The 27,434-nt window shown below is 52.5% G+C and overlaps 9 protein-coding genes across 9 annotated transcripts; 5 read left to right on the forward strand and 4 right to left on the reverse strand.

Moving 5' to 3' along the window:
• Positions 1–309: 309 nt before the first annotated feature.
• On the forward strand, positions 310–1,408 carry CABS01_04186 (uncharacterized protein; the record flags this gene model as incomplete). The annotated part of the gene is made up of 3 exons (XM_060537557.1): positions 310–366; positions 567–1,043; positions 1,127–1,408. The coding sequence occupies 3 exons, from the start codon at positions 310–312 to the stop codon at positions 1,406–1,408; spliced, it is 816 nt and encodes a 271-aa protein (XP_060390402.1).
• Positions 1,409–7,602: 6,194 nt separating this feature from the next.
• Positions 7,603–7,869, forward strand: CABS01_04187 (uncharacterized protein; the record flags this gene model as incomplete). The annotated part of the gene is made up of 1 exon (XM_060537558.1): positions 7,603–7,869. One exon carries the CDS (start codon positions 7,603–7,605, stop codon positions 7,867–7,869), a length of 267 nt encoding a protein of 88 aa, XP_060390403.1.
• Positions 7,870–10,398: 2,529 nt separating this feature from the next.
• Positions 10,399–11,052, forward strand: CABS01_04188 (uncharacterized protein; the record flags this gene model as incomplete). The annotated part of the gene is made up of 1 exon (XM_060537559.1): positions 10,399–11,052. The coding sequence occupies one exon, from the start codon at positions 10,399–10,401 to the stop codon at positions 11,050–11,052; it is 654 nt and encodes a 217-aa protein (XP_060390404.1).
• Positions 11,053–14,692: 3,640 nt separating this feature from the next.
• Positions 14,693–17,272, reverse strand: CABS01_04189 (uncharacterized protein; the record flags this gene model as incomplete). Its single annotated transcript, XM_060537560.1, has 2 exons — positions 14,693–16,712; positions 16,767–17,272. The coding sequence occupies 2 exons, from the start codon at positions 17,270–17,272 to the stop codon at positions 14,693–14,695; spliced, it is 2,526 nt and encodes an 841-aa protein (XP_060390405.1).
• A 566-nt stretch (positions 17,273–17,838) lies between these two features.
• On the forward strand, positions 17,839–18,415 carry CABS01_04190 (dpy-30 domain-containing protein; the record flags this gene model as incomplete). The annotated part of the gene is made up of 3 exons (XM_060537561.1): positions 17,839–17,976; positions 18,035–18,276; positions 18,340–18,415. 3 exons carry the CDS (start codon positions 17,839–17,841, stop codon positions 18,413–18,415), a joined length of 456 nt encoding a protein of 151 aa, XP_060390406.1.
• A 482-nt stretch (positions 18,416–18,897) lies between these two features.
• Positions 18,898–19,667, reverse strand: CABS01_04191 (ribosomal S13/S15 domain-containing protein; the record flags this gene model as incomplete). Its single annotated transcript, XM_060537562.1, has 4 exons — positions 18,898–19,071; positions 19,155–19,201; positions 19,344–19,376; positions 19,466–19,667. 4 exons carry the CDS (start codon positions 19,665–19,667, stop codon positions 18,898–18,900), a joined length of 456 nt encoding a protein of 151 aa, XP_060390407.1.
• Positions 19,668–20,910: 1,243 nt separating this feature from the next.
• Positions 20,911–22,860, reverse strand: CABS01_04192 (U2 snRNP auxilliary factor; the record flags this gene model as incomplete). Its single annotated transcript, XM_060537563.1, has 6 exons — positions 20,911–20,937; positions 20,990–21,201; positions 21,255–21,516; positions 21,570–22,673; positions 22,731–22,759; positions 22,836–22,860. The coding sequence occupies 6 exons, from the start codon at positions 22,858–22,860 to the stop codon at positions 20,911–20,913; spliced, it is 1,659 nt and encodes a 552-aa protein (XP_060390408.1).
• Positions 22,861–24,014: 1,154 nt separating this feature from the next.
• CABS01_04193 (uncharacterized protein) lies at positions 24,015–24,263 on the reverse strand (the record flags this gene model as incomplete). The annotated part of the gene is made up of 1 exon (XM_060537564.1): positions 24,015–24,263. One exon carries the CDS (start codon positions 24,261–24,263, stop codon positions 24,015–24,017), a length of 249 nt encoding a protein of 82 aa, XP_060390409.1.
• A 1,306-nt stretch (positions 24,264–25,569) lies between these two features.
• Positions 25,570–26,996, forward strand: CABS01_04194 (extracellular serine-rich protein; the record flags this gene model as incomplete). Its single annotated transcript, XM_060537565.1, has 5 exons — positions 25,570–25,758; positions 25,814–26,005; positions 26,058–26,162; positions 26,218–26,723; positions 26,783–26,996. 5 exons carry the CDS (start codon positions 25,570–25,572, stop codon positions 26,994–26,996), a joined length of 1,206 nt encoding a protein of 401 aa, XP_060390410.1.
• Positions 26,997–27,434: the final 438 nt, after the last annotated feature.

A 27,434-nucleotide genomic window follows, 5' to 3' on the forward strand; every position in this document is an offset into this window, starting at 1 on the left:
TTAGCGCTGAGACCCCACCACCCTCTCACAGCGCATCCAGCACAGGAGCGGATGTCACCCGCATCAGAGCAGTGGAGGGGGAGAGCCCGGCAGGAATGGGGGAGGGGACCTAGGATTGCCCGTGAAAGTGGAGGGTACAAAAGGCAATCGCGAGACTGGATCGCACCTCCCCCCTCCTTCCCCACGTCTTGAGCGATCGCGTGGTTTTGTTCTGGAAGCCACCTTCGTTTCGTCAACGTACTTCTTCTTCTTCTTCTCGCATCATCCTCACTTCCACGACATCTTGTCGGAGGTTCAGTCTATCTCGCGATGGGGTCACAAATTGATTCACAAGACGAGTTCACGGTGCTCGTCACTGGCTTCGGCGTACGTTTTTCTACATCTCCACCCGGCTCCCGTTCTATTCCCCGACTGCCCCTCCTTTCCTACCCCGCCATGCCCGCCACGCCGTAACTACTGTCCATCGCATCACAACCGACGACGGACGACGCGCATGGCTCCGCGAGAACAAGCATCCTCATTTCACGAAAGTAGTACCTTCTCAGCTAACAATCCCTCCATCGCAGCCTTTCAAAGCCCAATACCCCGTAAATCCCTCCTGGGAAATCGCCCACTCTCTACCAGCATACCTCCCGCCCCTCCGCGCCAAGAACCCAAAAGATCACCACTCTTCAACCTCCCCCTCCACTTCGTCCTCCTCTCGGCCCCTCCCACCCGTCCGCATCCTCGTCCACCCGGAAGCCATTCGCGTAAACTACCAAAACGTCCGCCGCCTGGTACCCCAGCTATGGGACCCGGCAGTTCATCCGCGCATAGACGCGACCGTACACATCGGCATGGCGGGACCGCGGCTGTTCTACTCGATTGAGCGCCGCGGTCACCGGGACGGCTACGCTTTCCCTGACGTGGACGGGAAGAAGCTCGAGGACGAGGATCGGCGAAGGGAGGAGGGCGAGAATTGGGTGTGGTACGGCATGCCGTCTGAGATTGAGACGGGATTGGATCTGGCTGATGTGTTGGAGCGGTGGAAGGATCATAGCCCGGTAAGTCTCCGTCCACGACTACGAATTGGTGCAGTCCAGAGGTGAGGTGGGGACTGGAAGACGAGTGCTAATCTCTTGCGCAGGAAGGATCCGATCTCCGTATATCCGAAGACGCGGGACACTACCTCTGCGACTTCATCTACTTTTCCAGCCTAGCGCATCTGTGGAAGGCACAGAAGCACCGCAGAGTGACGTTCCTCCACGTCCCGTCCGACGCATCCGAGGCGTCCGTCTCCAGAGGTACCGAATTGGCGATACAGCTGATCCGGTCTATTGCCGAGAGCGAGCTGAGTCGCAGACGTAAAGGAGGCGAGGAGGAAGTCGTGGGTAAGGATGATAAGATTGCGGTTGAGCTACGGGTATAATATTCGTGATCGGCAACTATGATTTCTAACGAGCATTATGAACCACGGTTGGGCAGGATACACATGTCGAGTACCTAGGCAGGCGGCAGGGCACCAGGGATAAGAGGGGGGCATTGGGATGCATGACGGATCTAGCCTGGAGTTCTTTGTGCTATTTACGTCTATATGATTCAGCTGATTCAGTAAGATCTGACACGTATCACAGCAGCGTGGTTGCATAGCTCTTGATCGCTGTTCCATCTCCTCGTCACCGGTATCGGTTGAAGATGCAGGACGACACGCCCGCTTGATTTCTTATTGGGTCAAAATCGAAATACCTGAGCGCTTTTATACCAGAGGGTACTCACTTGTATAGAATAGACGTGAATGTAAGCACGTCTTTCTAGATCTCGCTCGTCAACTCCTACGATGAAGACGGAATGATCTTGTATGGCTTAACGATACACTCCATCATAGACAGCAGCTTGACGTCGAGCTTGTCCCCGAGTACGAGGGCCTACCATCTGCCCTGGAAAGCACTTCATTAGCTAAAGTTGATAACCAGAAGGCATTTTTCCACGGTTGACGGAAATGTTTGTCGCAATAGCTTGGAGACGTTCTAATTGGCAGTGGCCCGGTACAGAAGCAATGCATCGAGATAGGATCCAAGTGCATTATCACCACCTTACCCAACGTACCTGGCAGCAGGACGTACCTACTTAAGCAGTGAAAACACCCTGTCCCGAGTCTTCTGGTCCTACTAGGTAGGCAGCCTGAGACATTGAATAGTGGAGTATCACCTTCAATTCCACTGCCCTAGATCTGGAAGCAGGTGTCTCTTCATGAGCTACGTACTAATGTAAGTAAAGTACATGCTCTTGACCCCCTCCCTAAAGCCTCGATTATACAAAAAGACGTTACTGGTACATCTCAACGCTCCTCCATGTTCTAATTATCTCCTTCTGAATATGTGACAGGAAAATCTGAGTGTTGCGAGGTGCTGCTTTTATAACTCGTCTCTGGCGTTGGATTCATATGTGGTTTTAGGCCTTGGCCAAGTACTCTGAGAACTCATGCTAAGCCGCCAGGGACTGCGAACGAGTTAACGGGTGGATGAGACTTCTATCGAAGAGCGAATTAGCAGAGACTTAATTCTATTAAAGCCATCACCAAGTATGTGAAGCAACACGGCCAGACGGAACTTACCTATATAGTACCCTTCCATCTCAAAGCCGAGGAAGGCATAACGCGAATGATCTTCCAGGAGAAATAATACCTCGTAACGAACACGTAATAGTAAATGGGCTCTGGGTGGTCGGCCTGCGGACAAGCCCGCACGACGTCGCTCCTGCCAGAGTGGGGAGCACTAGCAAACCCTCAAGGTATGCCTCATAGGAGGTCTTTTGCCTTCTCATCATAACAACAAGTATCTAATGGCCGAGGGGTGAAGGTCGTGAAGTCTTGGCTGCCTAGTACGTGATGATCCGGACTATTCCTGGACTCCGGCTTTTAACCCTCGGTGGCTCCTGTTGTTTTTGCTCCCCCCCCCCCCCCTAAAGTTCCCTTTTGAACTGAAGCGAAGATTTAATACGACCTGGGTGAGTTCACACTAGAGTAGTACATGTAGTTTATATATATCAGAGTATTAAGCAATCAAGATAGAGAGGTAATGTTAGTCAGATGGAAGGTGGCATGGGCTGGGTATGCGGTACTTCCTTGCCCGGCCCATACCACCTATCTCCTTCCACTTCAGAGATGTGGATGGCCGCCTACTTCCTCCTTATCCTACAATCTCAGGTACAGAAACAGCATACCTATTGCAGAACATTACGTTTTACCTCGGCCTACAGGATGCCCTGCTAATATATACACTAATATCGTGGAGCGGTATAAGCTACTCTACACAGTGACATAAGAATTTATCGACACTTGAATTTAGTAGAACATGTTAAAAGGGAAAAAAAATCAAAAGCTCAGGTGCTCAGTCCGTAAATCGAACTGAGCCCCTACGAAACCCTCAATTCGTTGACTTCTCGAGATTTCATACCAAGTTCTGTTACTAACGGACCAGGGCGTTATACCGCTCGACCATAGGGATCGATTGGGCTTGGTTGAGGTAGGAGCGACCTCAACCTGGATGTAAAGCATGCGCCCTGCCTGGAGGTCGCATGGAATCGTCAGTTGTGCCAGGATGTTGAACAATACTCTCACCCACGCACGGTATAAGTGCGCCTCGTTCCTTCCATATCAATCACACCTCCCCGGCTCAGATTGTAGCCTGCGCCTCGCGTCCCCCAGACGAGAACCGGTGCACCTTCATACCCATAACACCAACAACGCATCATTGAATCCTGTAAGTGAAGATATAATGCACCTAATCAGTTCCACAACGGCTTCCTTGGAGCCATATTACTAATCTACCCAGGCTTCTGCATACTAGCCGCCGCCTATGTGAGCTCCGACACGGCCTCTGGTTGCGCAATGTCAACACCACCCAATGGAAGACCGAAGACTACCGTCACGCCGCCAGCTTCACAACAGCCTGTAGACTAGACGACAGCACTCTGAACATTGCCCACAGTCGCGACAACGCGTAGCCGAGAAATCACAAGGGTGCCATTCAAGGGGCCGTCGCCTACTGACGTAGCATCGGCGCCGAGGAGGCGCATGGAGGGCTGTTGTGCGCGTATAATGCCAAGGCCAATGTTGATGGATCCCACCCAGGAAAGTATCTCACCTCACGAAGACGCATTGGTGGGGATAGTAGTCGCTGTTGGGAGGGTTTGACCTCCGCATCGTCGGCGAGGACGTTTTGTAGGAAATAAATGGTGAAGTGTAAGGAGATACTGATCCGCGAGATCAAGATGGAAAGGCTCCAGTAGGTTAGAAAGAAAAAAGTGGCGAGGATGGTGAACGAGATCGATACCAATGCCGCTTATGTGCCCCTATTATACCTGCTTTGATGTAAAGTGTTTTTGGCGTCTCCACGATGAACAGTCTCGAAAGCTATCTTACAAGATGAAGTAGATATTCTACGATTACGAAGATATTACAAAGATACCAAAAGTAGCTTGTAGCTTAATGACTAAGATATTATAGCGTTTGACGAGGCCTTACATCTCACGATAACCTTATGCGAACCTTAGCTCTATCATAATCTAGTGCTGAACTACATATGTGAACGCCTAAGGATGTTCTAAATAAAGATTTTACCATTTCCTAATTATAACGTTACTGTATCGAAAGCGGGAATGTTAGCACTCGGCCTCGCGTTGCGCAAAAGACATGTGTATTAATCCTCCGTTCATAACGACGCTAGAAAATGGTATGATGGTAGATACCTAAACCTGCTACTTCCGGGTTCTTCATATTTATTTAGCATTGAGGAGAAAGACCTATCCCGTGATCAGACCATACCCCCTAAGTTTTATTAAAGAAGGTCCGCGAGAATGAGTGAGATTATTCCTCGCCCGTGTTTGTGGACGTTCTTATAGACTGAGCTCAGTGGAGCTGAACGACTAATGTCTACGCCCTAGGGCGGTAGCGTACGAAGAGAGGCCATTTTTCGTGCGATACTGGCCAGAAGGCACCCTGGCCAGTTCCAAAATGCAAGGGGTCCTGCGGTAGGTTTATCCTGCTCTTAGTCTGGTAGAGGTAATTCGCCAATAACCAGTGCCAGACTTCGTCGCTTATATAAAACAGGCATTGTAGGGAACGGAAAGACACTCCTCAACCAGGGCACCAAATCAGCAGATTCCGTTGACCACCATGGGCCCGGAGTTTGTTGATCCTGGCAGATCAAAGCCTTTGAGGGAATCTTCGGTCTTCATTATTATCTAGTCTAGGAAGCATGATTTAGTCTCCGCAGACTATATACTGCCTGGCTCTAGGTGCCCTTCGGGGCGTATTCTGCCACGTAACAACAGGCGGTTGAAGAAGGAAGGCGGGAAGAGTGTAAATTTATGTGACGGAACTGACACGCGATTTATTCTTATAACTAACCATCGTGGGCGATTCTCATGTCTTACGGTGAGACTGAAATTTACGGGGACATTGTGGTGGCTTGCTGCTTCGGTTCATTGCTCTTGGACATATAGGTCGACGTCTATATATGCGTACACATCACGAAGATGAATCAAACAGAGCCCCCAAGTCCAAGCAAATACTGAACTCGCGCTCAATCAAAGTAGAATCCACAAGATCTCGGCCAGAAGCATTACAATCACCTTGGTCGCAAGCTCGGGGGTGTAGCTAGTCCCTAGCCACGTCTCTTTCGCACCGCTTACTCGCACCGCTTGTGTCTCAGGAGCGACTGAGGTCGCTATGAGAATAAACTGGCTGGGTGGTGGAATGGCCCAAGGTCAACAAAATCACGCTCATAGCCTACTCGACGACAGGCTACGAGTTCGAGTTCGATTCCCAGCATGTGCACCAAGAAATGTGGCCTGCCAAGGTGAACTCTTTTTTCTCTCTCTCTTGAGCCTGGCTGCCTCGCTAGGTAAGGGGAATCCTCCGCGATACTGATGAGTCCGTTCAATGCCATACACAGATAGCACTTAGATATGAATAGTCCCGGCCAGCAAAACAGGCCAGCGGCTCACGATGGCATCACGTCCTATCGAGGAACAAGGCCAGCCAATCCCGTGACGCTTGTTATTGCATCTGAGGCGCGAATGCTGCTCTGATCTGTTTGATGAGCGTCGCGACGTAGGAGATGGCGACTAAGGTAGACTCTGGTGCGCGAGGACGTACCTTGATCAACGTGCCTTCGAGGATATCAGAGGAATCATTGGCTTTTGAAGGAACTAGAAAACCTGATTCAATCTCTGACTCTGCTGTCTGGAATCTTCGATGCTGAAGTATCGCGCGGCAAATGAACGGATTACTAGCAACGCCGAGGGCGTGGCAAGAGAAGAGCTTGATCGTCGTCTTCAGGGGCGTCTACGCAGTCTTACAAGGCAAGTGCACAGTCTCTTTCGATCGATTGCATAACATATTAAGCGCGATCCTTCAGGCCGAGGGCCTTGAGATGGACGACCCAAGGCATACAGGAGCGACAACTCAGAGAGCAATTGGTCTTTCAAGATCAAGATTCAACTTGTTTGGATCCTCCACGTCGCGTCTATCATCGAAGCCCAACGGAAGGATTCGCAAGACGCCATAGACGCACTAACACAACACACCGCTTGCGTGGACCAACACGAGTTGAATGTGCCTCAGGGCAGCAGTTGACGAGATTGTGTGGCTGCATAGTGAGCATGGGCGGCGAGATAAAAAACTGACTCCAAAAGTTTGCGGCGCGCAAGCTGGCGTGGATCTGGCAAATGAGATGCCAGGGAGCTTGCAGGAGACAGGCGCGAAGGATTCGATCTCCTTTGAGCCAGCGAATAGAACAGGCCACGGACTGGCGCTTATCACCAGAATTATGAATCTAGACCATCCACAAACAGGGAGTCTAGAGTCGGCAGATGATGAAGTGGGCAAAATGGTCGGCGAGCAGGATGGCAGACGGGATCGGGGTCTGGGAGGTTGGGAGAGGTGACCCGGTCCATGATGTCTTGACACGGAGACGGTGGTGGTGAGGGTCGACGACCGGGCCGCGGCCCAACGTTGTACTGACTGGAGGCGCGCGCTGTATGACAGCCGGGTACGGACTGGGGCCGGAGCAGAGCCCCCCCCAAAGTGTATCGGAGGCAGGTAGAAGAGATGGCCGGCCACGTACCCGCTCCTCACAGTTGATGCTTGGGGGTAAATTGCGTGCATGGGTCTGCAATTCTCCGGGTCGCTGACGGCCAACGGCGTGGTGGCAGCCAGGTCCAATGGCCGGCATGCTTCATATGGCGCGCGCTCTGGGATCTGGCGAGATCTGGTTGCTGGGCCATGTGGCTGGAAATAGGACGTATGGTGGTCCTTTGATGGAGAGCGCCTGAGAAGAGAGGGAAAGATAGGCTCAAATCGATCGAGGGAGTGTCGAGAGTCGAGACGCCGAACGGTGCCGCGCGCGGAGTGAAGCAGGAATTGAACTTCAAAAAACGAATTTCAATTATTTGTTTTTGTTTTCGTCTTGACTTTGGGCGACCAAGTCGATGTCAAGCAGGTCGCGAATGGAGGCAGGCGCTTGACAGATGGATCGTGAGGCCGAGTACCTTAGACAAGAAACTCGTATGGATGGACTGCCCGCTGAATAAAACGGTGGCTCAATCCGGTCGATAGTGATGCTGAAAAAAAAGAAGGAAGCCCGTGATCATTCAGCTCTTCCTTCCCTTTCCCTTCTCATCACTCGAAAACCCCCCAAATCAAGAAGTCGAGAGCCAAGCGCTTTCCTTCCTTCCTTCCAACACCAACCAACACCGACACCAGAACCAACAAGGCAATCACACTCGGCTCACACCCTTGTTTCCTTCCTCATTGCAAAATTCTTGTCCTCCTCTCGGGTCCAGGTCTCTTGCCTCACACCACAGACCGAGGCATCTTCACCTTGACATCCACCTCATCTCAGATCATCAGGTGCACTCATCATCCACTGGTTGCATCCTGCTTCCCCTGTTCAGCTGTCACTCCCGTCCGTATTCATTGCGGCATCAATCAGCTCCGGCGCCTTCTCTCGGCCCCACTGTCATCACGAGGTCTGACGACGCTTGACGACGTCTGTTTCTCGTCTTTGCCTCTCGATTCCTCTCTTGCCCACCCCGGCTTCATCGTCATCGGACCGAGACGTCTTTTCTTGTGTCCCGTCTTTGTTAGCCTCGAATCTTCCGGGCCATCCAACGAGATTCTTGCTCCGCCTCGCCACTCATCACTATCGGGACCGGTTCTCGACACATCTTCCCGGCAGAAGACTCATCTGCAAGATCTGGTGGACGACGTGGGGATTTACAGGTGAGAAAGCGCCCTCGGCCAGCGTCCAATCACCAGTCATAGACACACAGCACTAAGAATAGCCAGCTCAACCGCGGAACACCCTCCGGACGGCTGCCCCGGCCGACTCTTGTCTTCCCACTGCAATTCCACCTCTTTGACTGGCTACAGTGCTTCTCTGCTAGCGCCCATAAGCAGCCCCGTTGGACCCAGCGACGGACAGCCCGCAACTGCACGACACCTCACCGCGAGCCTCCTCCAAGAACCAATCACGCCTCTGTATCAGCCTTTCCGACCAGAAATCGAGGCCTCTCCACGCCGGGTCACTGCCTTCTTGATTCTTGCTAGCTCAGGTAGCTTCGCATTCGAGTTACTCGCGCTTTACGATCGCTTGTCTCTGCTTCTCTACGGCATTCTGTCTCTGTCCCTGTTGCCTCTCCTACCATCCACCGCCTGAGCTGGCTTTGCATCCCTCTCTCCACTTACACGGCGCATCACCTCCACCCAGTGCTGCGAGTCTTTGTAGCCTCCGCTTTTGGGACGATACTAGATACCTATTCACTGGACGACTACGAGTTACAGGTGCCGGTTACCTTTGATAGCCAACCAATCCCAATCGACGAGACATCCGTACAAAGCAACATCGTCATTGCACTACGCCACTACCTGAGCCTGCCTTAGCTGACTTGCTACCCGACACCCGACTAATACCTTGGACCAAGGCTCATCCAATAATCACACATTCATCACATTTACCGGGCGAGAGGCCACGAGGCATCCACGATCGCGCGACGGGACAAACGGTGATCCCAGCCATCCGCCGAACCCCAACCGCTTCCTCAAGCCAAGCCACTCCCATTGGCTTGTCGTCTTTAGACGCAAACAACCGGAACAAAAAGCCAGTCTACCTTATTCCATCACAGCCAACGGCAGCTTCGGGCACCGCAGCAAAGCACGGGACGAAGGCCAACCGCTGTGTAGGTCACAACCCAGAACAAAATTTGCCCGCTTTCTTTTGGCGTGCAACGAGCCGGTTCGTCCAAAGAAGGGACGCCAATAGAGGCAAATTAATTGCTGCGGCAGCAGTTCATCGACCCCTTGTCCGCTTTGGCTCTTTCACTGCCCTGACAGGCCCCGTTCCCGTCTCTGTCCAGTCTCTCTGTTTCGCTGTCTCCTGCAGCAGGCTCAGCACGCACTAAGGCAGTGAACACCACACACCACACGCGCCCGCGCAACGAATCAGACCGTCGTCTATTGAAGCTCCACGACCAATCCCAGCTCATCCACCCACTGCTTCCCTGCCGCTTTAGAGAGACCCCGGTCAACCTCAGTCTCTCTCGACTCCCGCGTCCGCTCCTCTCGATTACTGTCCCGTCCTCCCCACCAGCACGCTCTCGCTCTTGTTCGTGTCAACCGCTCTCCTCGACGCTCCCGCCGCGCGCCACTGCTTTCCTCTCGTTGGACCATCTGTATCCGCTGTCACCAACACATCACGACTCCTCTTCACCTCACAGAATCCTTCACGCGCTACCGCAGCCTTTTGGTGCAGGCTCTACATCCTCTCTGTTGTTTGTTTCTCTTCAGGCCATCCACCCCTCCCCCTCGTCCGCGGCATCTCATCACCAGACGCCCCCTTCTTCACCCCTCTCACAACTCTGCCCCTCCCTTGTCCAGCCTGCCGACCTGGAAAGACTGACATTTTGTCTGCCTGCTTGTCTTCCCGCCCAAACTCGAAACCCATTCCTGGCGAATAGCACTGGCTTGTTATTGCCCACCTGTTCAAGCCCCCAGCAACCCCAGACCAGACTTCCGGGAGCACATCAGCTTCCTAAAACCTTCCATTCTCCTTGCCGCCGTCAGAGCTTGACCTCGCACTGCAGTCCTCTTTCCGGCTCACTTACACTACGACCGCACACATACACAAGCGCCCACCGCATTCTCTTCGAAATAATATAACGTCCACCCACCCTCGCAACTACCGGTCTTCTCTCTCCCTTCTCTCCTCAGGCGACTTGTCTCTGCAGCTCGTAGGCAGCCTGACTTCCTCCTCTCTCACCACGTCAGAGTCATTAAGTTGACTGGACATCTCTCTCCACGCACACATTCGCTACTACCTCTCTCTTCTCCCGCGTCTCCTTCCGCCTCAAGCCATCATGCCCGTCAACAGACCCAAGTTAGCCCAGCTGGCCACGCCCGTCACCAGCACTTTCCCCTCGGAAAATATGTTCTCGGCTTCGACTCCGCTCTCTGCCAGACCCATGTCTTGCAAGGACCTTCCCATCAAGACACCCATTAGCCCGCCAACCGCCTACACGGATTTCCTCAAGGCCATGTCTCTCAACTCACCGGCTGCTTTCAAGCCATCAACCTCTGGCGAGACTACTCCCGAGTCCACGCCGGACTCGTTGCCTTCCACCGCCACCAGCGAGCAGACCGATATCTCTTGCAAGTGTGAACACGAGCATAAAGCTCCGGCTACGGCACCGGCCATCCCGCCAAGCCCATTCACACATCTGCCAATGTCAGCACCTCCCACCGGTGCGAATTCTTTTCCGAGCCTCAAGATCCCGCCCTCTCCAGCAGTATCTCACCTGGACTCACCAATGAGCGCACGGTCACCCTTCAGCGCCAGATCGATTCACTCAGTATTCGATTGGGACGCAGCACTCAAGGCCAAGAGGTTGAATGATTCAAAGAAGCCCTCGAGAACTAGCGTGCGTCACATCCGCGAGGTGGTCACGCGGACAGTAACTTACACGCCGAGGATGAACCCCGCGCCAAAGGGGAAGAGGAGGAAGGTGGAATGAACAACTGGACCAAAGCAAACGCATCCACTTTAACCTAACACAACATCGGCACTACATATCCCGATCTATCTTCTTTTTTATTCCACCTACCTACCTTCACCATAACCATCACCTCAACAACGTTACCTTCAGCAAAAACGCAGTACCATTTGACGACCTAGGCCTAGCGCCACAAAAAAGAGAAGCAAGACATGTGATGAAGCAGGCTCTTCCCACGCAGGGACTTAACCACGATATGACTTAACGGAAGTAACTTGGCGCACACAAGCTGGCGCATACCATGATATGGAGGCAAACATGAGGGTGAAATCACTGATCGGTTCATCTCAAGGAATATGTTGCGAAAGAGAGAAGGGAAATGGTTGGTCTTTTGTTTCGAATCATCTACCGGTCTTCGATTGGGACCGGGCCAAACGGAGTTCTTTGGCGTCTCTACGATGCTCATGTTCGATACCAGAAACTATTTGGGTGGGCGGACTTGATTATCTGAATGGGGGAGAAAGGTTGAATGCGTCTTGGAATTTTTGGAAGACGATGAAGGAGATCTCCCTGGGGTGGGCAAGATACCTACTATACAGCGAGCCAGGTAGCCTAATATCAGCATCCTGTGTATATCTTAACCTTACTAAATTGCGTCTCTCGAGGACAACTCTCGCACCGCAAGAGCAATTGTGACGAATCATTGTGTATGTATCTGTGTTTATTTGTTTATCGTTGCACCGTGGGCATCCTCGTGCAGCGCGGCCGCATCAGCGGCCGCCAGCATCGTGGGTTTGTTATGGTCCCGCGCTTTAGCGGGGAGGGGGAGAAGAGGCCGCGATGGCCGGCCGGGTGGAGTCGACGAGGAAACGGGTAGATTTCTTATGATGTTCAGAGGTAAAAATATCTTGTTCCAAGATCTTGCTCCAGTTCCTCGCGGACATGGTGTCGAACCCACGTATGGTGATTCCAAGTAAAGAGCCGTGACCACGTTCTCGGAGATCCACTCATCGAATATTTGCTCTCAATCGTGTGACTGGGCGTCATAATTGACCATCTGACCGTAGCTTGTCTTCAATTTCAGCTGGCTGGCCGCTGTACCCTTCTTTCCCCCCGCCTCGGTTTCCGCTGAGGAGATGGGGGATGCCATCCCGTCCGCCTTATCCTGCCCTTCACCTCATCATACCCATACAATCCCGTCACACTTTGGGTTTGGTACGCTCTCTCTTGAACAGCCGAGTTGTATACCCCTCCCCATCAGATGGGAAACCACGCCAAGCAGGGGGATGCGATGACGGATCGATGTAATAGCCGTCGATCTTCAGTGATCCAATATGAGGGAAAACATTGGAAAGCGGTGCAATCGAACCGGAGGGGAGGGGGGCAACCACCCGGCAGAAGGTAGGCTAGATGGGGTTGGAATGGGGGGTGATGGTTCGGCGGTGATGCGTCAAGTCCCGGCCGGAGAGCGGGCATCACATTACAGCACTATAGATGCTGCTCCTGCCACCGCCGCTGCTGATGTTGCTGGCGCCGGGGCGTCATCATCCTCCTTCCGCTGCTAGTCGTGGCTTGGTGTTGCAGTCGTGATGGGCAATGCGGTGATGACTGAAGTGTAGAAAGGCGCACCCATGTCTTCCCAAATTCGTTCCTTACGGCCCCCTCCCCTCCTCCGTGGTCCGCTTAACCTTTTCGTCGTCTTTTGGGGGATAGACCACGGCTGAAGAGGTCCATGATTGCCTCACACTCATACAGATACGCACATGCACTCCCCGAGGTGTGCATGTTGCGTCTGTGTGATTTTGTTTCCTTTCTTTTAGTTGGCTTTTGTCCCAGAAGGCATCTCTTGCAGGTTCGCGGTTGAGATCCAAGGAACACTGCGTTTCGGAGACCGCCAAGGGACAGAGTCAACAGCAACAGCTCAGACGCAGTCAAGGGCGTGTCGTCAAGCCAAAGAAAAGTACCAAGCAGGCGAAACGTCCAGTCAGAAAGAAGTCGAGAAAAGGACCAGCAAAAGCGGCCTGAGGCGCCTTGCCAGATCCGGCCATGGTACGACCCAGCATCCCGGGCACTGCATGGGGGTGGGTGGTCGCGTACGGAGCGAAGCCGTGGAGGACCCCCAGTCACCTCACTTTGCTAAGCGCCTGTCCTCAGAATGGCCGGGGTCTTGATTGGTTTGAGGGCGGGAATGACAGGGGTTCCGCGGTGTCCCGGTTCCCGTCAGGACCATCACCAACGGTCGGCGGGGAGGCAGCGGATTGGTCGAGGTTTAAGCGCCGGCGTGCTGGTGTGGGGATCATGGTGGGCAGGGCCAGGCGAAGCGTCTGTGACTTTTGGTTTTTTGACCCTTGACGCAGAGTCACTCGTCGCATAGAGCTCGGTCGCAAGTCAAGCTGCTCCCACAGAGCTGGAACCTTCTGGCCTTCTGCTTCGAAAATGGGCATGGGTGGTTCAGCAGTGAGGTTCAGCAATGAGCAGAGACGGAAAAATTGGGATGGGGGTTTGCGTTCTCTCGAGGGAAGATGCCGGTAATGTTCCGTTGCTGGGAACAGTGAATTCCGTGTTGGTTGGTTGCTATCGACTTCTGTCATCTGGCGGTGAAGAAGGTCGATAAATCATAGAGACATGAAATGGCACTACGTATGGAGTCGTCGTCCCGTACATTAGCAGCATGTTTAGGACGCATGTCTGGACCACATTAGCACACGCACGCAGTAAACGAGACGCCAGACCAACCGCGAGTGTGACGACCTCCACCCCCAAAGATGCGACATCAGTAGCGCGAGGAGGGGCAAAGATCGAGACTGCTGCAAGCCTTGGGAAACGGTGCCTGTGGTGCTGCGTCTTCCAATCTCGGTGAGAATGTGAGATTTCATTGCCTGTCTGGCCTCCGATGACCCAGTGCAACGCAGGGTTCCGTTCAACCTCGTCAACCAAAGTACCGACCTTTGACGATTTTGCGTGATTGGCTGCATGTGATTCATAAAAATCTCCGACCCAAAACGAGCCCTGCCTGCCGGTTGTCGCCTCTGACTGGATGTCTCGAATTCTGATACCAGATTTAGCCTCCCCCCGGCGCCACGACTTGAAAACCCTGGTAATGCTGAAACTGGAGCCAAGTCTTTCGACAGTTTGTCAAATGATCAGATTGAAACAGGACTGTAAATCACCAATCATGGACAAGCGATTGGTTGTTCGAGGTGCTGTAGTTCCTTGACCGGTGATCAGAACACAGCTTAGGTGCAGCTATTAGTGGCAACTCGGCCGTTTCATAATCTTCTTTCGTCGTTCTTTGCTTCCATGGGTTCAAAGTGATTGCGGATCGCTGAAGATCAAAATCCTATTTTTGGCCTCGCCATATGTCGTACTTCGGCTCCCCGCCCTTGAGATGAGCTCGGCTGATCCGGCGCATAGGAACCAGGCATCGCGAGCCATATCCAATTTCAAGTAATCTTGACCTCGAAGCTGGCATGTTTTGCTCATGGACTGGCACCCAGCGTGGTCGAAGATATTGCCATATGTCCCGGGTTCGGGAAGCGCTGAGCTTTCAGAGCAATCTCCACTCCCTGTAACACCACGCCATATCCTGGAAGGATACCCATAAGAGCGAATCAAAATATCTTTCGACATGGAGGGATCCTCGAGAACTCCGAAGGCGTCTTCAGTCAACAGTTTTGACTTCCTTGGCCACGGCGTTACAAAGGACAACCTTCACACCTGCACCCGTGAGAACGTGGATCCATAGTCTCTGAGTGTCACTGAGACGGTCATTGGCGCTTTTGACCTCGGCGAACATACATTCCTTTTTCGGCTCCGTCCGCCAGAGGATCAAGTCGGGCAGACCTCCGCCCCGCTGTCGGTACTCCTGTGCCATCACCTTGCAGAGAGCGGCCAGTGCGCTACCATCGAAGCACCCGACCAGCTCCACAAGATCCTCAACGTCGTAGTCCCAATTGAGGCCAATAACACAAGTTCGTCGTTCGCGCTCTCTGGCATCGACCTCGCGGATGATGATTTCCGCACCGCCGTTGCCTATCTCGACTAGTCGGTGATTAATCTCGGACAGCCGCGTCGGATAGAACGAATCCGTATGGAGGTCCAAGGGGCAAGTCTGATAAGCTGTCTGAAATACATTTGGAATGTAGAGGAACAGAATGTCGTAGAAAAGATAGGCGAAAAGTGTGCGAACGATGCCTCCCTCGGCGTGGTATCCTTTATAGCCCTTGCTTCGGTACCAACTCAGGCACATCTCTTCGACGCTGCATTCGCCACCTTCCTCTAGTTCATCAACCCAAATCGTCTTCGTACTTGCTTGTCGGCCATTTCTGCCTTGGCGGTCTTCTTTGATCACCTGGATGCCCTCAACAGTATGCTCTAGTGGCTTTTGGAGACGAACGTGGCCAAAGTCGTGCTGAAGTCGTCGTGGGATGCGGAGCTGTTTCTCGAGCTTGAGCAGACGCTTCTGCAAATCGTAATGGTAGATCAGATGGCACTCATTGTCCTCTAGCGCTGTCTCGCAAGTCGTCGCTGCAATTCGTTTCCAATGCTTCTTCTGAATATCGGGATCGGGAGACACTGCGTTGGCATCTAGTGCATACATGTAGTGTTCCTCTAAGAGAGCCTTTCGTTGATACCAACTGCCTCGCCTAGCAGGATGGAACAGGTGCTGGTAGAGAAGTTCAGTGAGAATAGAGTGTTCGCGTTCGTAATCCTTTAACTTCCCAAACACATATGCTGCCTTGTGGACAATGCGCGTGTAGGAATGAACAGGGGTGAACCTTCTCAAGTAGGCGCCTTCACCTTCTTCGTATAATCGCTTTTCCTTGTCTTGCTCTTCTGTTAAAAGTGTTTTCCACCGAGGGTAGACACGATCAAAGACATCCACAACCTTGCGAAGACCTGCCTCACCCGGCGAGCCATTGAACTCCAGGATCTGATCGACCTCGGCTTCGACACGAACTGCTGACTCAAACTCGAGAACATGTCTTCGAGAAGCAAAAATGTTCGTACTTCGGCAGACAATGTACTCTGGGTAATTCCGGCGTGCGATGCTAGCAAGAATAATGGCCGTCAGAGACTTCTCAGTCCATTCTGTCGACCGGTAGAAGACCAGGTGCACCCTCTCGAAGAGTTTATATGTCAGTGGCGATAGCCTGATGCAAGGGCCTGTGATGATCCTGATCTTTTCTAGAAAGTGTTGCGTCTGGTTCGAGTCTTGCCTGCTGAGAAGCGGTGGAGTATCGTGGCGATCTCGCATCAGGCCTCGAGCAGTCTGGGACTCGCCGCTGCCAGACCGTTGTAGCCCATGAGCAAAGAGCCCGGTCTGCTGATAGCCTGTTCGGCACAGCGCTTTCACCAAGTCGGCTTTGTTACGTCCCTGGAATTTGGCCTCTTTAGCAAGATCCTTTAGTTCGTCTAGGCTTAGCAATGAAGACGCCTCTTCGATGGTCGTGATGTGTTCCTCAGAAGCATCGGCAAATGTGAAAGTGCCGTCTAAACTAAACTCTTCCAGGTCAATGCCTTCGACAGGATTGCTACATGCGGGAGCATCAGGCTCGGGAAGATCCCTGACTTTCTGCAGAGACGCAATGGCAGCTTCAGGATCCGAAACATCACTGTAGTATCCCAGCCGGTCTTGACGGTGCCAAGCGGAAGTCTTGCGCAAGAACAAGCGCACATATCTACGCAAGCCATCAGTCCAGGAGAGCAATGCGATGGAATTAGGACAAACTCACAGGTACTGGGCCTCGTAGCCCAACGATTTCCATTGCTCGAATACGTTACACTCCTTGGCGTCAAACAAATGGGATTCATCTGCCAAGACAGTATCCAAGGCGAGGTTGAACGCATCCACGTAGATGGAGCTCTTGCCCCTTACCCACTTTCGTTCAGGCACGACGGCTGTTTCGTCTTCAGGGGCGCTGACTTGAGAGCTCCTCATCAATTCATATTCCTCGATCGCCTCTTTGTCTAACTGGATGGGTGGCAAAGTGCTCTCGATGTCAGTCTGCCGTGTGTGGTGCTTGACGTCGTCTGCGTCAGATACATCATTGACTGTCAGGCCTGAGGTATCAGCCTCATCGGTTTCAGACTTGATATTGCCATCATCGTCACAATCGCTGTCCTGAATTTCGACCTTGGCCTTCTTTGCGGGCCTCTCACCGAGCGGCGAGGGTCTCGTTGGAGATCTTGAAGAAGGCTGTGATCTCGGGCGTGGGAGCCGCTGTACGAAGGCGTCCATAGTGCGAATTGATCAATAGTGACATCGTAGAGAGACGGCTCTTGATGAGGTCAACCAGCGTAGTTTGTAAAGATCATCAATGGGGTTTGCCTTGGTGGCGTCATGTGCAATGGAGACGCGAAGGAAACAGGCTGCCGTAGGAGGGAAAGCGTCTTTGAACGCGAGATCAGGTGACCCCGCGTAAATGAGCTCTGATTCTTCTGGCCCACCACAACCACAGCTTCCTCATCAGACCCTCCCGACTGTCGCAACTTCCCCCGCAGTCAATTGACAACTTCCTCGACCTCAAAATACTATTGGAGCTCCGGAACGATCGTTCTTTCTCCAATCGATTCACTCCAATCGTTCATCGCCTTGGTGTGTCTTGTTGCTTTGAAAACTTCGTCTTTGCGCACCTTGCCTTTGCCGTCGCAAACTTCACAACTTCCGATAACCAACAAATCGCAAGTACCTATCCTTACTGGTTAACGAATCTTGCCTTCGACATCTGCTCTATTTCCAATCGAGAGTTTGCGCCATAGCACAAAATCAACCAATCGTCTTTATCGCATCTTCCATCCTTCACAATGTCCAACCCGGCAGAGCCTGTTACCCAGGAAGCCACTGCGCCTGCAGATTCTACGTTTGCTCCTGCGCCTGCTACCACGATGGCCGATGCTGCTAGTCTCGACGTCCCTATGGCTGATGCTGGCGAACCTGCTTCAGTATGATCTTGAGAATATCATGCGCTCGTCTCAGGCTTCGCTAATTCCAATATTACAGTCCCCCGTCCCGATCCCGCAGGCCGCCCCGAGCGCCCCCAGTCCTGCTCCTGGCCGAACCGGTACTCCCAACCGCAATGTCAATGGTGAGGCTAGCTCTCGTGCTGGCTCAGTTCATCCCGACACCAATGCGACGAACTTCCCCAACCGCGCGGTAGAGCACGGCGACAATGCCCGCATGTACATCAACAACCACGTCACCGCTGCTCTGCTCGAGGGCATGAAGATTATCAGCAAGAACCAGTAAGGACTGCTCCTACTATGGTCATAACCTATGGTACGAAGGCTAATCGCGCTGTGTTCTAGGCCTGCTAATCCTCTTCACGTCTTGGGCAACTTCCTTCTCGAGGAGTCCCGTCGTAGAAACGAGCCTTCTGCCTGAGCTGCTGGGCGAGCTTTCTTTTGCTATCACACCACAAGGCGATATTCAGGCTTGGATGGCATAATCATTTGGGACAATGGGCTCTTGATTTGGTTGGCATGAAGCTAGGCGTTTAGGAAGCAGAAAAGTCTTTGCAATAGCTACTTTGGGCATTATGCTTCAAGGTCATGACGATATGAATGATACCCAGTTCATAAAACTTTTGATTCCTCGTAGTAGCCCTTTAAACACTCATAGACGTTGGTGTTGCCTTGGAAGAATTTCCTCATTTTTGTTTGGTTTATGTCTACTTCTTTCGAGTGACATGCAGGGAAACTTTTACTCCTCCTCCGCGGCGTGAGAAATCCCCGCGCGGCCACCGGGCCTAGAGAGCTGGCATCAGAGCTCTAAATGCACTTTCCTAATACCCCAACTCCATGACCAGAATCCACCGCGTCATGCGACGACCGATCCATTCGTTCGTGATAGCGGTTAAAGAGCGCTTAAGAGACGATGGTGGAGGCGGTGGCGGACTCGTATCTCCAGGTAGGGGGGAGGACACCGACGGTCTTGTAGTAGCGGGCGAGACGGTGGATACGGGACTCGATGAGAATGAGGCGGAACTTGGAGTCCTTGTCCTTGCGGTTGCGCTCAAGGTGCTTGCGGACGGCAACAGCCTGTATCACCCAATTGGTTAGCTATTCACCCGCGTTTTCCTCCGAACAGATAGAGACGACCGTCTCCGGCGCAAACGGCTTACCTTCTTGATGAGCATGTAAAGGTCCTCAGGGATATCGGGGGCGAGGCCTGTTCATCATATCTCTCTGTCAGCCTAGACCAAGCAGAGGCGCATTAAATGCAGTAAAGAGGATTGCTCCTCGCGGACAGTTTTGATAATCTTTCGACATCGAAGTCGCCGCTTGGTGTGTTCATATAACTGGGATCGTACCGCTGGACTTAAGGATGCGAAGGATACGGTTGCCTGTAGTGAGCGAAAATAGTCAGTTGCGGAATTCTCCTTCTTTTGTGATTCTCCTGCAGAGACTTTGGGAGATTTCGACTTCGACATACCGGTGACAACGCGGACCTGGGCAACGCCGTGGGAGTCACGGAGGATGACACCGATCTGGGAAGGGGTAGCGCCCTTCTTGGCCAGCTTGCAGATCTGGTCAACGACCTGCTCGGGGGTGGTCTTGAGCCACGAAGGGGGGTTGCGGCTGTAGGGAATCGCCGAGGCGGAGATACCCTTTCCCTTGGAGTGAAGACGGCCCATTTTGACGGTGGTTTGTGGTGTTGTCGGCTGGAGTCGAGGGGGTCAGTCGGTCGGTCGCTGGTCGGATTTGAAAAGGGAAGGGAAAAAAGTTCACGATCAATTGCGATATGTTTGAGCGGGCTGCCGGTCGGCGTGGACGGGGTGGATTGTGCGGGCGGGAGAACCTCGCTTAATTAGGGCAGCTGCTTGAGTGCAGTGCTCCTTCCTCCTGCTGGGCCCAGCTGGCTTCAACGACTAGCTCGCAGCCTACCATCCTTGTCCCGTCTGGGCTTGGTCTGGAAAATTTTGGAGGACCAGCTACTGGGCCGGATTTACGAGGCCAAGCAGCCTCACCTTGGTCCGTGCACTCTTTTGCTTACCTCAAGCTTCGTGAGCTCAAGATTTTTCTTCTTGCTCCCTCAACCTCAACTCTTTGAGAGACGGACAGATCAGATACATCGCCGCTGAGTGCTGCTTCGCGGTGCCTCTCTACATCCTTCCCCCCAGGTAAGAATCGCTCACGTATGCTCCTCGTTTATCCCCTATGCATCAAATGATGATCCTCCATTATTACTTTTTTCTGGTACCTCTTATTTTAAAGTCTTCGGGCTTAATGAATGAACAGGACTTCTGATACTGCACCTTTTCTCTCTCAATTTCAATCATCCGAATTCTGAACGGAAAGCTAACAAGCTGTAAAGGTCTACACTTGGAACAGATTCTGGTCTTCATTTACGCCTCAAGTGAAGCGCAGCAGAAAATCATACACACAGAGTCAACCTTGATGACGCGTAACCCCTGGATAGATAGCAAATCAAAACATGAGCAAAAGAATGGTTCCAACTCCTGTGACTCGAAGTGACTGAAGATGGTTGTAGGCCTAGACGTTTTGGAGTCGAAAATAACACAACCTCTGAACTTCGACACCTACCAAACATATAGAAGTGTTCCATTGATGCAAATACAACTACGCAGGTATAATCAACGCCTTTAACCATGGTTTTCAGTCAGAAAGTTTTTATAGAACACCCCTAATTTTCCTCCACCGCGCCGGCTTGAAGCCGCCACAAGTCATCTGCAATTTTGCGACTTGGTGGGTGCTCCCGTCCCTGTCGCCTGCGGCCCGCATCGCGGAATTATGATACAGCATTTTCAATGGTTACAAGGCTGTCAGAATATGATCGGCCTGAATTTCCCTTTTCCGCCGAGCCTTGCCTTTTTGGTGATGTTATCTCGCTGTTCCTTGTGCCCAATGTGAAAATGGTTACCAGGCACCGACTTCGAAGTTTTCCTGCAGCAGAGTCAGTAATTGTCTCGCAATGCCATCCTGGGGCTCTTCTTACCTCGGGGAAGTAGGTGGTAACAACAGTACGATCCGCAAACTTGCGTCCTGCGAGTGCTTGGAGCGCTTTCTTGGATGACTCCTTGGTCTCGAACTTGACGAAAATCTTGCCAACACCAGCAGATTGTCTGCTGCCTCCCACGGGACGAGGAATCTTGATATCCAGCACGTTACCAAACTTTGCACACTCTTCCTGAACGTCCTCTTTGATTTCTGCAGACTGTCAGTATGTGTGCACAAGACCAGAACTAGATGTTGACGCCTACCCTCATAATCGTCAGGGTCCATCAACTCCTCTGGAGTAACCATGTTCAGAAGTTGCAGAACACGGGTTTCCTCAGAGTCAGTTGAGGTCGTTCCAGCCAGCATAGACATAGCTGCAACTCCCATTTCCACCCCAGCAACTTGAGTTACACCGACACTGGCCTTCTGAACCTTGAGCTTCTTGTCTCCAAGATCCATACCGTTGAGGCCTTGAATGGCGACGTCCGTAGCTGCTGGATCAACGTACTCGCAGAAAGCAATTCCCTGCAAGGATAGTTAGTATGGTACGTATGATGGCCAAATGCGACTCAGCTTACCCGAGACTCTTCTGTGCTTCTATCACGAAGAAGCACAAACGCCTTGAGCTCGCCAAACGACACCAAAAGCTCCGATACTTGCTCGTCTGACAGGTAAGGAGGCATGTTCACAACGCTAATCTTGTTAGGGGTATCGATCACCGTGTTGGAAACGACACCCGGCTCATATGGGACGTCGTCAACCACCGCGGGAACGATGTAATCCTTCGGGCGACGAATTACAAGGCCTTGGCTACCGGCGGCGCCATTCGTGGCATCGTCGGCCTCCATCGAAATGCCATCGAGAGCGAGGGCTACGGTGGCCTCGGAAGCGTTTCTGAACTCAACTACGGCGAAGGAGTTGTCCTTCGAAACTTGGCAGCTGGTGCAGGGGTCGGTGCTCTCAATGATGTTAAGGCCGTTCAGCTGCAAGTTGAAGAAGTTCTGGAGGGTTTCTTCGGTCGTGGATGGGGGAAGGTTGTTGATGAGCAGACGCTTGGCCTGGCGCGAGTTGCTCGGCTTCAGCGCAGCGCTGTTAACTTGGCCACCTGGCTGGTTCATGATGGCTTGAAGCTTGCTGGGATCCATGGGTTGCTGGCGAGGAGCCCCGGGCAGAGGGAACATGCCTGACAGCTTGGCTTGTTCAGCAGTGACATTCTCATAGCCGGGGGGTTTGATATCCCACTGAGTCAAACGTCGCTTGCGCTCCAATACTGATGTGATGTTTGTCAGATCAGGTGTAGGCTCTCTCTTCTTGGGAGGTGGCGTCGCGCTGCGTTGGCGTTGCTGTTGTTGTTCACGGCGGCCAAATCCGGCATCCTCATTTCTGTCTCGTCCGCCTCGGCGTCGGTCGTCGTACGGGTCGCGATCTCTCCGCGGGCGATCGTCGTCGTCTCTTCTGGCATCGCGTCTGGAGGATCCGCGGTCGCGATCCCACTCTCGATCTCCACCGCGCCTCTCGCGCCCAGAGTATCTATCCTCACGCTCACGCTCACGATGGCTGCGACTTGTCGCGTAACTGTCCTCATCCTCGCGACGTCTGGAGCTTCGGTCGTAGGGGGAACGGGAACGTCTTCGGTCTCGGTGTCTGTCTCTATCGCCACCGCGTCTATCATCGCGCTCTCTCTGTATCAAGCGTCAGCTTTGGGTGCAGGTACTTCATCATGACTGATGGGCACTTACCGGATAGTCGCGAGATCCCTTTCCTCGACCTTTTCCCCCAAAAGGCGTTTGTTAGACACAGAGGCACCGGTACAGACAGGTCTGTTAGACATCGTGCAGACTTACCACGAGAATAGCCGTCGCCGTTCATGATTGCGATTGCACGTGGCGTGATAAGGCTAATCGTAAATGATGGTCAACCCAGGCTAGAGAAGGCAATTGGCGATGGAGTTGAAGATTGCCGCGTGAGGCAGAGGCGCAGTCGTCCAGTCCACAGGCGCGAGGCTGGAACTTTTTTCCCTGAAGAGGTCAAGCTCTGAAACTGTACTATGATTGGCCAAGAGCTTTGATCGAAGTGGATCTGTCCAGACCTCTGGGCCCGCTTGAGGTGCTTCCTTCCGCGCTAAGGTGATCCCTGGTCGAAGTGCGTTAGTCAGCAGATACTATCCAGTATCAACAGCCTCGGACACTGGTGATTTCTTTTCGTCGATTTTGATCTTCAGGATGTAACATGATCTGGCCTGGATATTCTCAGAGGATTAGACTATTGGTCTCAGTACGTTTCAAAATATCTCCTTTTCCAGAATCGCTCCGCGCATACTGCATCTACTTCCGAGATTCATCTCCGCAGATGACCTGGATCTTATCAGTCGCTATCATCTCCTGATGGAAATCGACTCCTGAGAGCGAATCCACTCGATCGCTTTTCTTCGACGTCTGCTTCTCTTCATGGGAAGCCTGCTCACCAACCTCCTGCCTCTCTTCTTTCGCTCTCATTGCCCACGCCTGGTGTAAGAGCAATGAAGAAGCAACCACCATTTAACCATTGCATTACCTTCAAATTTCTTCTCGAAGATTCACTGCGCATGCGACTGATCTCAAACTTTGCTACCTCCGGTCCCTACGCACCCAAGTTGCGCGTACTAAAGAGTCTCGGAATACCGTCAGGCGCTGCGCGCCAGGGAGCTGGTCTGTGCGGCAGCTGTGCTCTCGCCCAAGCAGAGTCCTTACGCGCTTTGCCTCCAACAGCTTCTATGTCAAGGAGCCAGAAACTAAGACATGGCTTTGGTATCGAATTTGCTATCAGTCACGGACATGGTTTGTTGAAATCGGGAAGCTCTTTTGGAAATATGCTTCACCTTGCCGAGCCCAGCGTTACTAGGGTTTCTCACAGTGAGATGACCCCAACCATGCGAGTTCTCCATCTCGACACTCCTCAAGTATAGACTCAGTCAAAAGTTTGTTCTTCAGCTTGGTGTCTGCTTCCAGGCTTCATAACACGGCTCAGCCATGCAGTCAGCAATTTCAAACATCACAAGCCACCACTTCTGATTTTGAGTCTGGTTGTCCCGCACCTCGGCTCGCGGCTTTCACCTTGGACATCGTGTTAGTGTCTATGGAAGACACCCGCTCAAAGAGAATCCGAAACCAAGGGAGGATGGCCAGCTGTTCTTCCAAACATTGTCTCGTTCTCAGCCCTGGATGTGTTCCCCAGAGCCCGATGCTCGCCGCTAGTGCAACACTAGGACCCTGACAATGTCTTAGCGCCTGCATTGTCCGGACACAACTCGTCTTAATCGGTACGTCAGTTGTGTCTTCGGTCTCTTTCCAGGATAAATCTTGCTGTATCACCGCAGCAAAGCCGTTTGACTGGTAGTCTTTGAGATGGGCACTGCACTAAGTTCGATCGACAGTCAAGGGATATTGGTATGTGGATGTTATAAAGGTGAGCAGCGCAGCCACTCCAGCAGCCTCTTTTCAGATATCTATTCATAGTGCAAAGTTTCAGACCTTCTTCGTCTAGTCCAGCTTATTGCGTCCTACCACATAAGTCACTAGACCAGACTCACAGCAAGTAGCTCGGCGAGGGACCTCACTTATGCGTGGTTCTGCTTTCCCAAACGGCTCTCCCTGTAGGACAAACGCCACCAAACATTGCCCAGGTGAGAGCCGGTCGAGCGCATTCAGAGTCTGGGCTAGGGCAGCAAACATGTATGAAGCCGCCGGCTCCCGTAGTGTGATAAATGACCTTCATGTTCTTCAAGTGGTCTTTTACGACAGTTTGCCTCACTCATCCTTGCTTCTAGCGATAGCTGTCCTTTGCGGATGATCGTCTATGACACTGGCTCAAGCCAATCCAGCTCGGCCATCTGCCCCGTATCACATCCTGAAATCGAGTATTTCTCTGGGTTTCGTCAAATGATTTATCTGCCGTGTTGGTCTGAATACTTCAAGTATCACAAGAAAATCGCACGTTACATTTTCACTCATGGTTATGCCATATTCGGCACTTCGCACGTGTGCCTCACGATGGCAAACGTCTCAATATCCTTGCGAGTCTTTGTCTCCTCTCTGTTTCCTCTCAGTCCGTTAGCGACGATAGAAGGGCGTGGTGAGGGAGCCCCTTGCTCTGAAGACTCGTCTCGTCGATCGACATTCATCAAAGGCTGTTTTGAAGGCGCGACCATTATTCAAGACTCATGGCTGCATAGATATCCGCCACTTTCCTTTCTTCCGGTTACCGGGCCTGGAGCATAGTCAAACCGAGAGCTGTAAAGCAGCGTCTGCCATGTGGGCACCAAACCAACGGGTCTTTCATGCATGCTTTGGGCGGAGTTCTCGAGCAGGATGCAGACTGATGGTCTCAGCCATCGGGCCCGAGTCCCTCGCTCCAGCCCCATCGTCAGCCCGGCCCGGCGTGTACATGGGGATGTTTGCCGCAATAAGTATTGCCATTGGGCCTTCACACGTTACATTCCCCCTCTTCCTTCGAGCTGTCCTCTCTTCTGGTATCATTCCCGTTACCATTGCTTGGTCCCAATCTCAATCCTGTGATTGAACAACATAGCTTCCTGATAAAATGCGGTATTTCACGTTGGGAGTAGGCGCTCTAGCGGGCCTGGTGAATGCTCAGGTGCTGCCGACAATAACTATCTCGCCTTTCCTCACCTCTACAACATCTAGCTCCACGACTACTGGGACACCAGTGGTAGCCTCCGCAACGGCTTCTGCTGCCGCTGCGCAAACGCATACTATTGCCGTCGGAGCGGTAAGTGACTGGATCCCCCCCAAAAACCGCTTCAAATTAGCTGAGCTCTTGGTAGTCTGGATTTGCATTTTCACCCGCGAAGACGGAAGCCAACGTCGGCGATACCATCGAATGGATCTTCTATCCCGATGCTCACTCGGTTATCCGCGCCGAGTTTGGATTTCCTTGCACGCCATACGAGTACATCGACATTGGCCGCGAGGGCTTCTACAGCGGAAACCAGTCGGTCAAGGCCATCACGAATGATGTCAGTATGGCCCATGGGAATCAGGCGGGCCATGGGGAATAACATGATTCAGATGCCACGATACAGAGTTCGCGTCAATGACACCCTTCCGATCTTCTACTACTGTGGTGCTCCTGGTTCATGCTACAAAGAGAAGATGATCGGTGTAATCAACGAGGTAAGGCACACCAACAAGAATGCCAAAAGATTCACGTATACTCACAAAGTCTCAGAACTCGACCCAGACCCTCGACAAACAGCTCGAGGCAGCCCTCCCACTGACCACCCAGATTCTCCCTGGTGAACCCTTCCCGACTGAATCAGATGCACCAAAGGCAACTAGCGGCGGCTCCAACAACGGCGCCGTCATCAACAACTACCATCACAGTGTGAGCGGCGGCCAAATTGCCGGTATCGTGATCGGCTCTCTAGCTTTCCTCTTCCTGGGAGGCCTATTGGTATATCTGTGCGGCCGACGAGGCGGCATCAACCGCGCGTATAAGAGAACCTCTACCGCATACCAGGCACCTCCCACTGCTCCATCCCAGCCCGTGGTGGCGGAGCTCAATTACTCGATGCAACCCAAGAGTCCATCAACTCAAGGATGGAGAAATAGTCACTACAGCAACTTCAGCGGCCCCTACCGTGACCACGCCACTCCGACGGCCCAGTTCTCCCCTCAACTGAGCCCCCAACCTACCGGATTCACACATCCTGTTAACGGCATGCAGACCTACCAGTAAGTATCTTCAGATCTTGCTGCTGTTTTGGTATTTTGCTAACCTAGGCCGGTCCCAGCGATCACCGGATCTCGTCTGTAGCTCCTAGCGTCGTCGTCGAAGCCCCAGATAACCAGGCGGCGACTCCTGCTGCGGCCCCTCCTGCACCCGCCGCTGCGCCAGTCGAGCTGCCAACGGCGAGGGACTTGGGTAATTCTCCGCCACCCAGATACATGCCACGTTTCTCATTCGCAGAGCAGGAAAGTGAATATCGACCATCGATAAAGGAGTGATCAGTGGAAGAGTAGGAGGGCCGGGAAGTTGGTAGAAAATGATGAGCGGTAAGCTCGCTCAGTAAGGCGTTGGTGGTATGATGACTTGATATATGTCTTGTATTCGTTGGAAGGATGAGCCCTGGCCCTTGTTTAATCAGCCAGCTCTCCATTTTCGTACTAAATGGTTTGAATAGCGTCTATCGAGGATGAACGATATCCAGACCACGAACCCAATGTTTCTTCCCAAATTTTAGTCTTCTTAGTCCACAGTCGTTGTGATTCAAGTGACGAAGTCCCAACGGGTCTGGAAGCGCAGTTCGACAACGTACAAAGAAGCCGAGGTTGCCAAGTTGTGGCTTATTGACATGGCGATTCAGATAGCTCAATCCAGAGGGGCCAGGGACTTAGATCAAGCCATTTCATTGGTGGCAGAGCCCACTTGGTCTCTTCGGGAAA

The sequence above is a fragment of the Colletotrichum abscissum genome, assembly GCF_030869225.1.
Source record: "Colletotrichum abscissum strain IMI 504890 chromosome Unknown Scaffold_8.1, whole genome shotgun sequence".
NCBI lineage: Eukaryota > Fungi > Ascomycota > Sordariomycetes > Glomerellales > Glomerellaceae > Colletotrichum > Colletotrichum abscissum.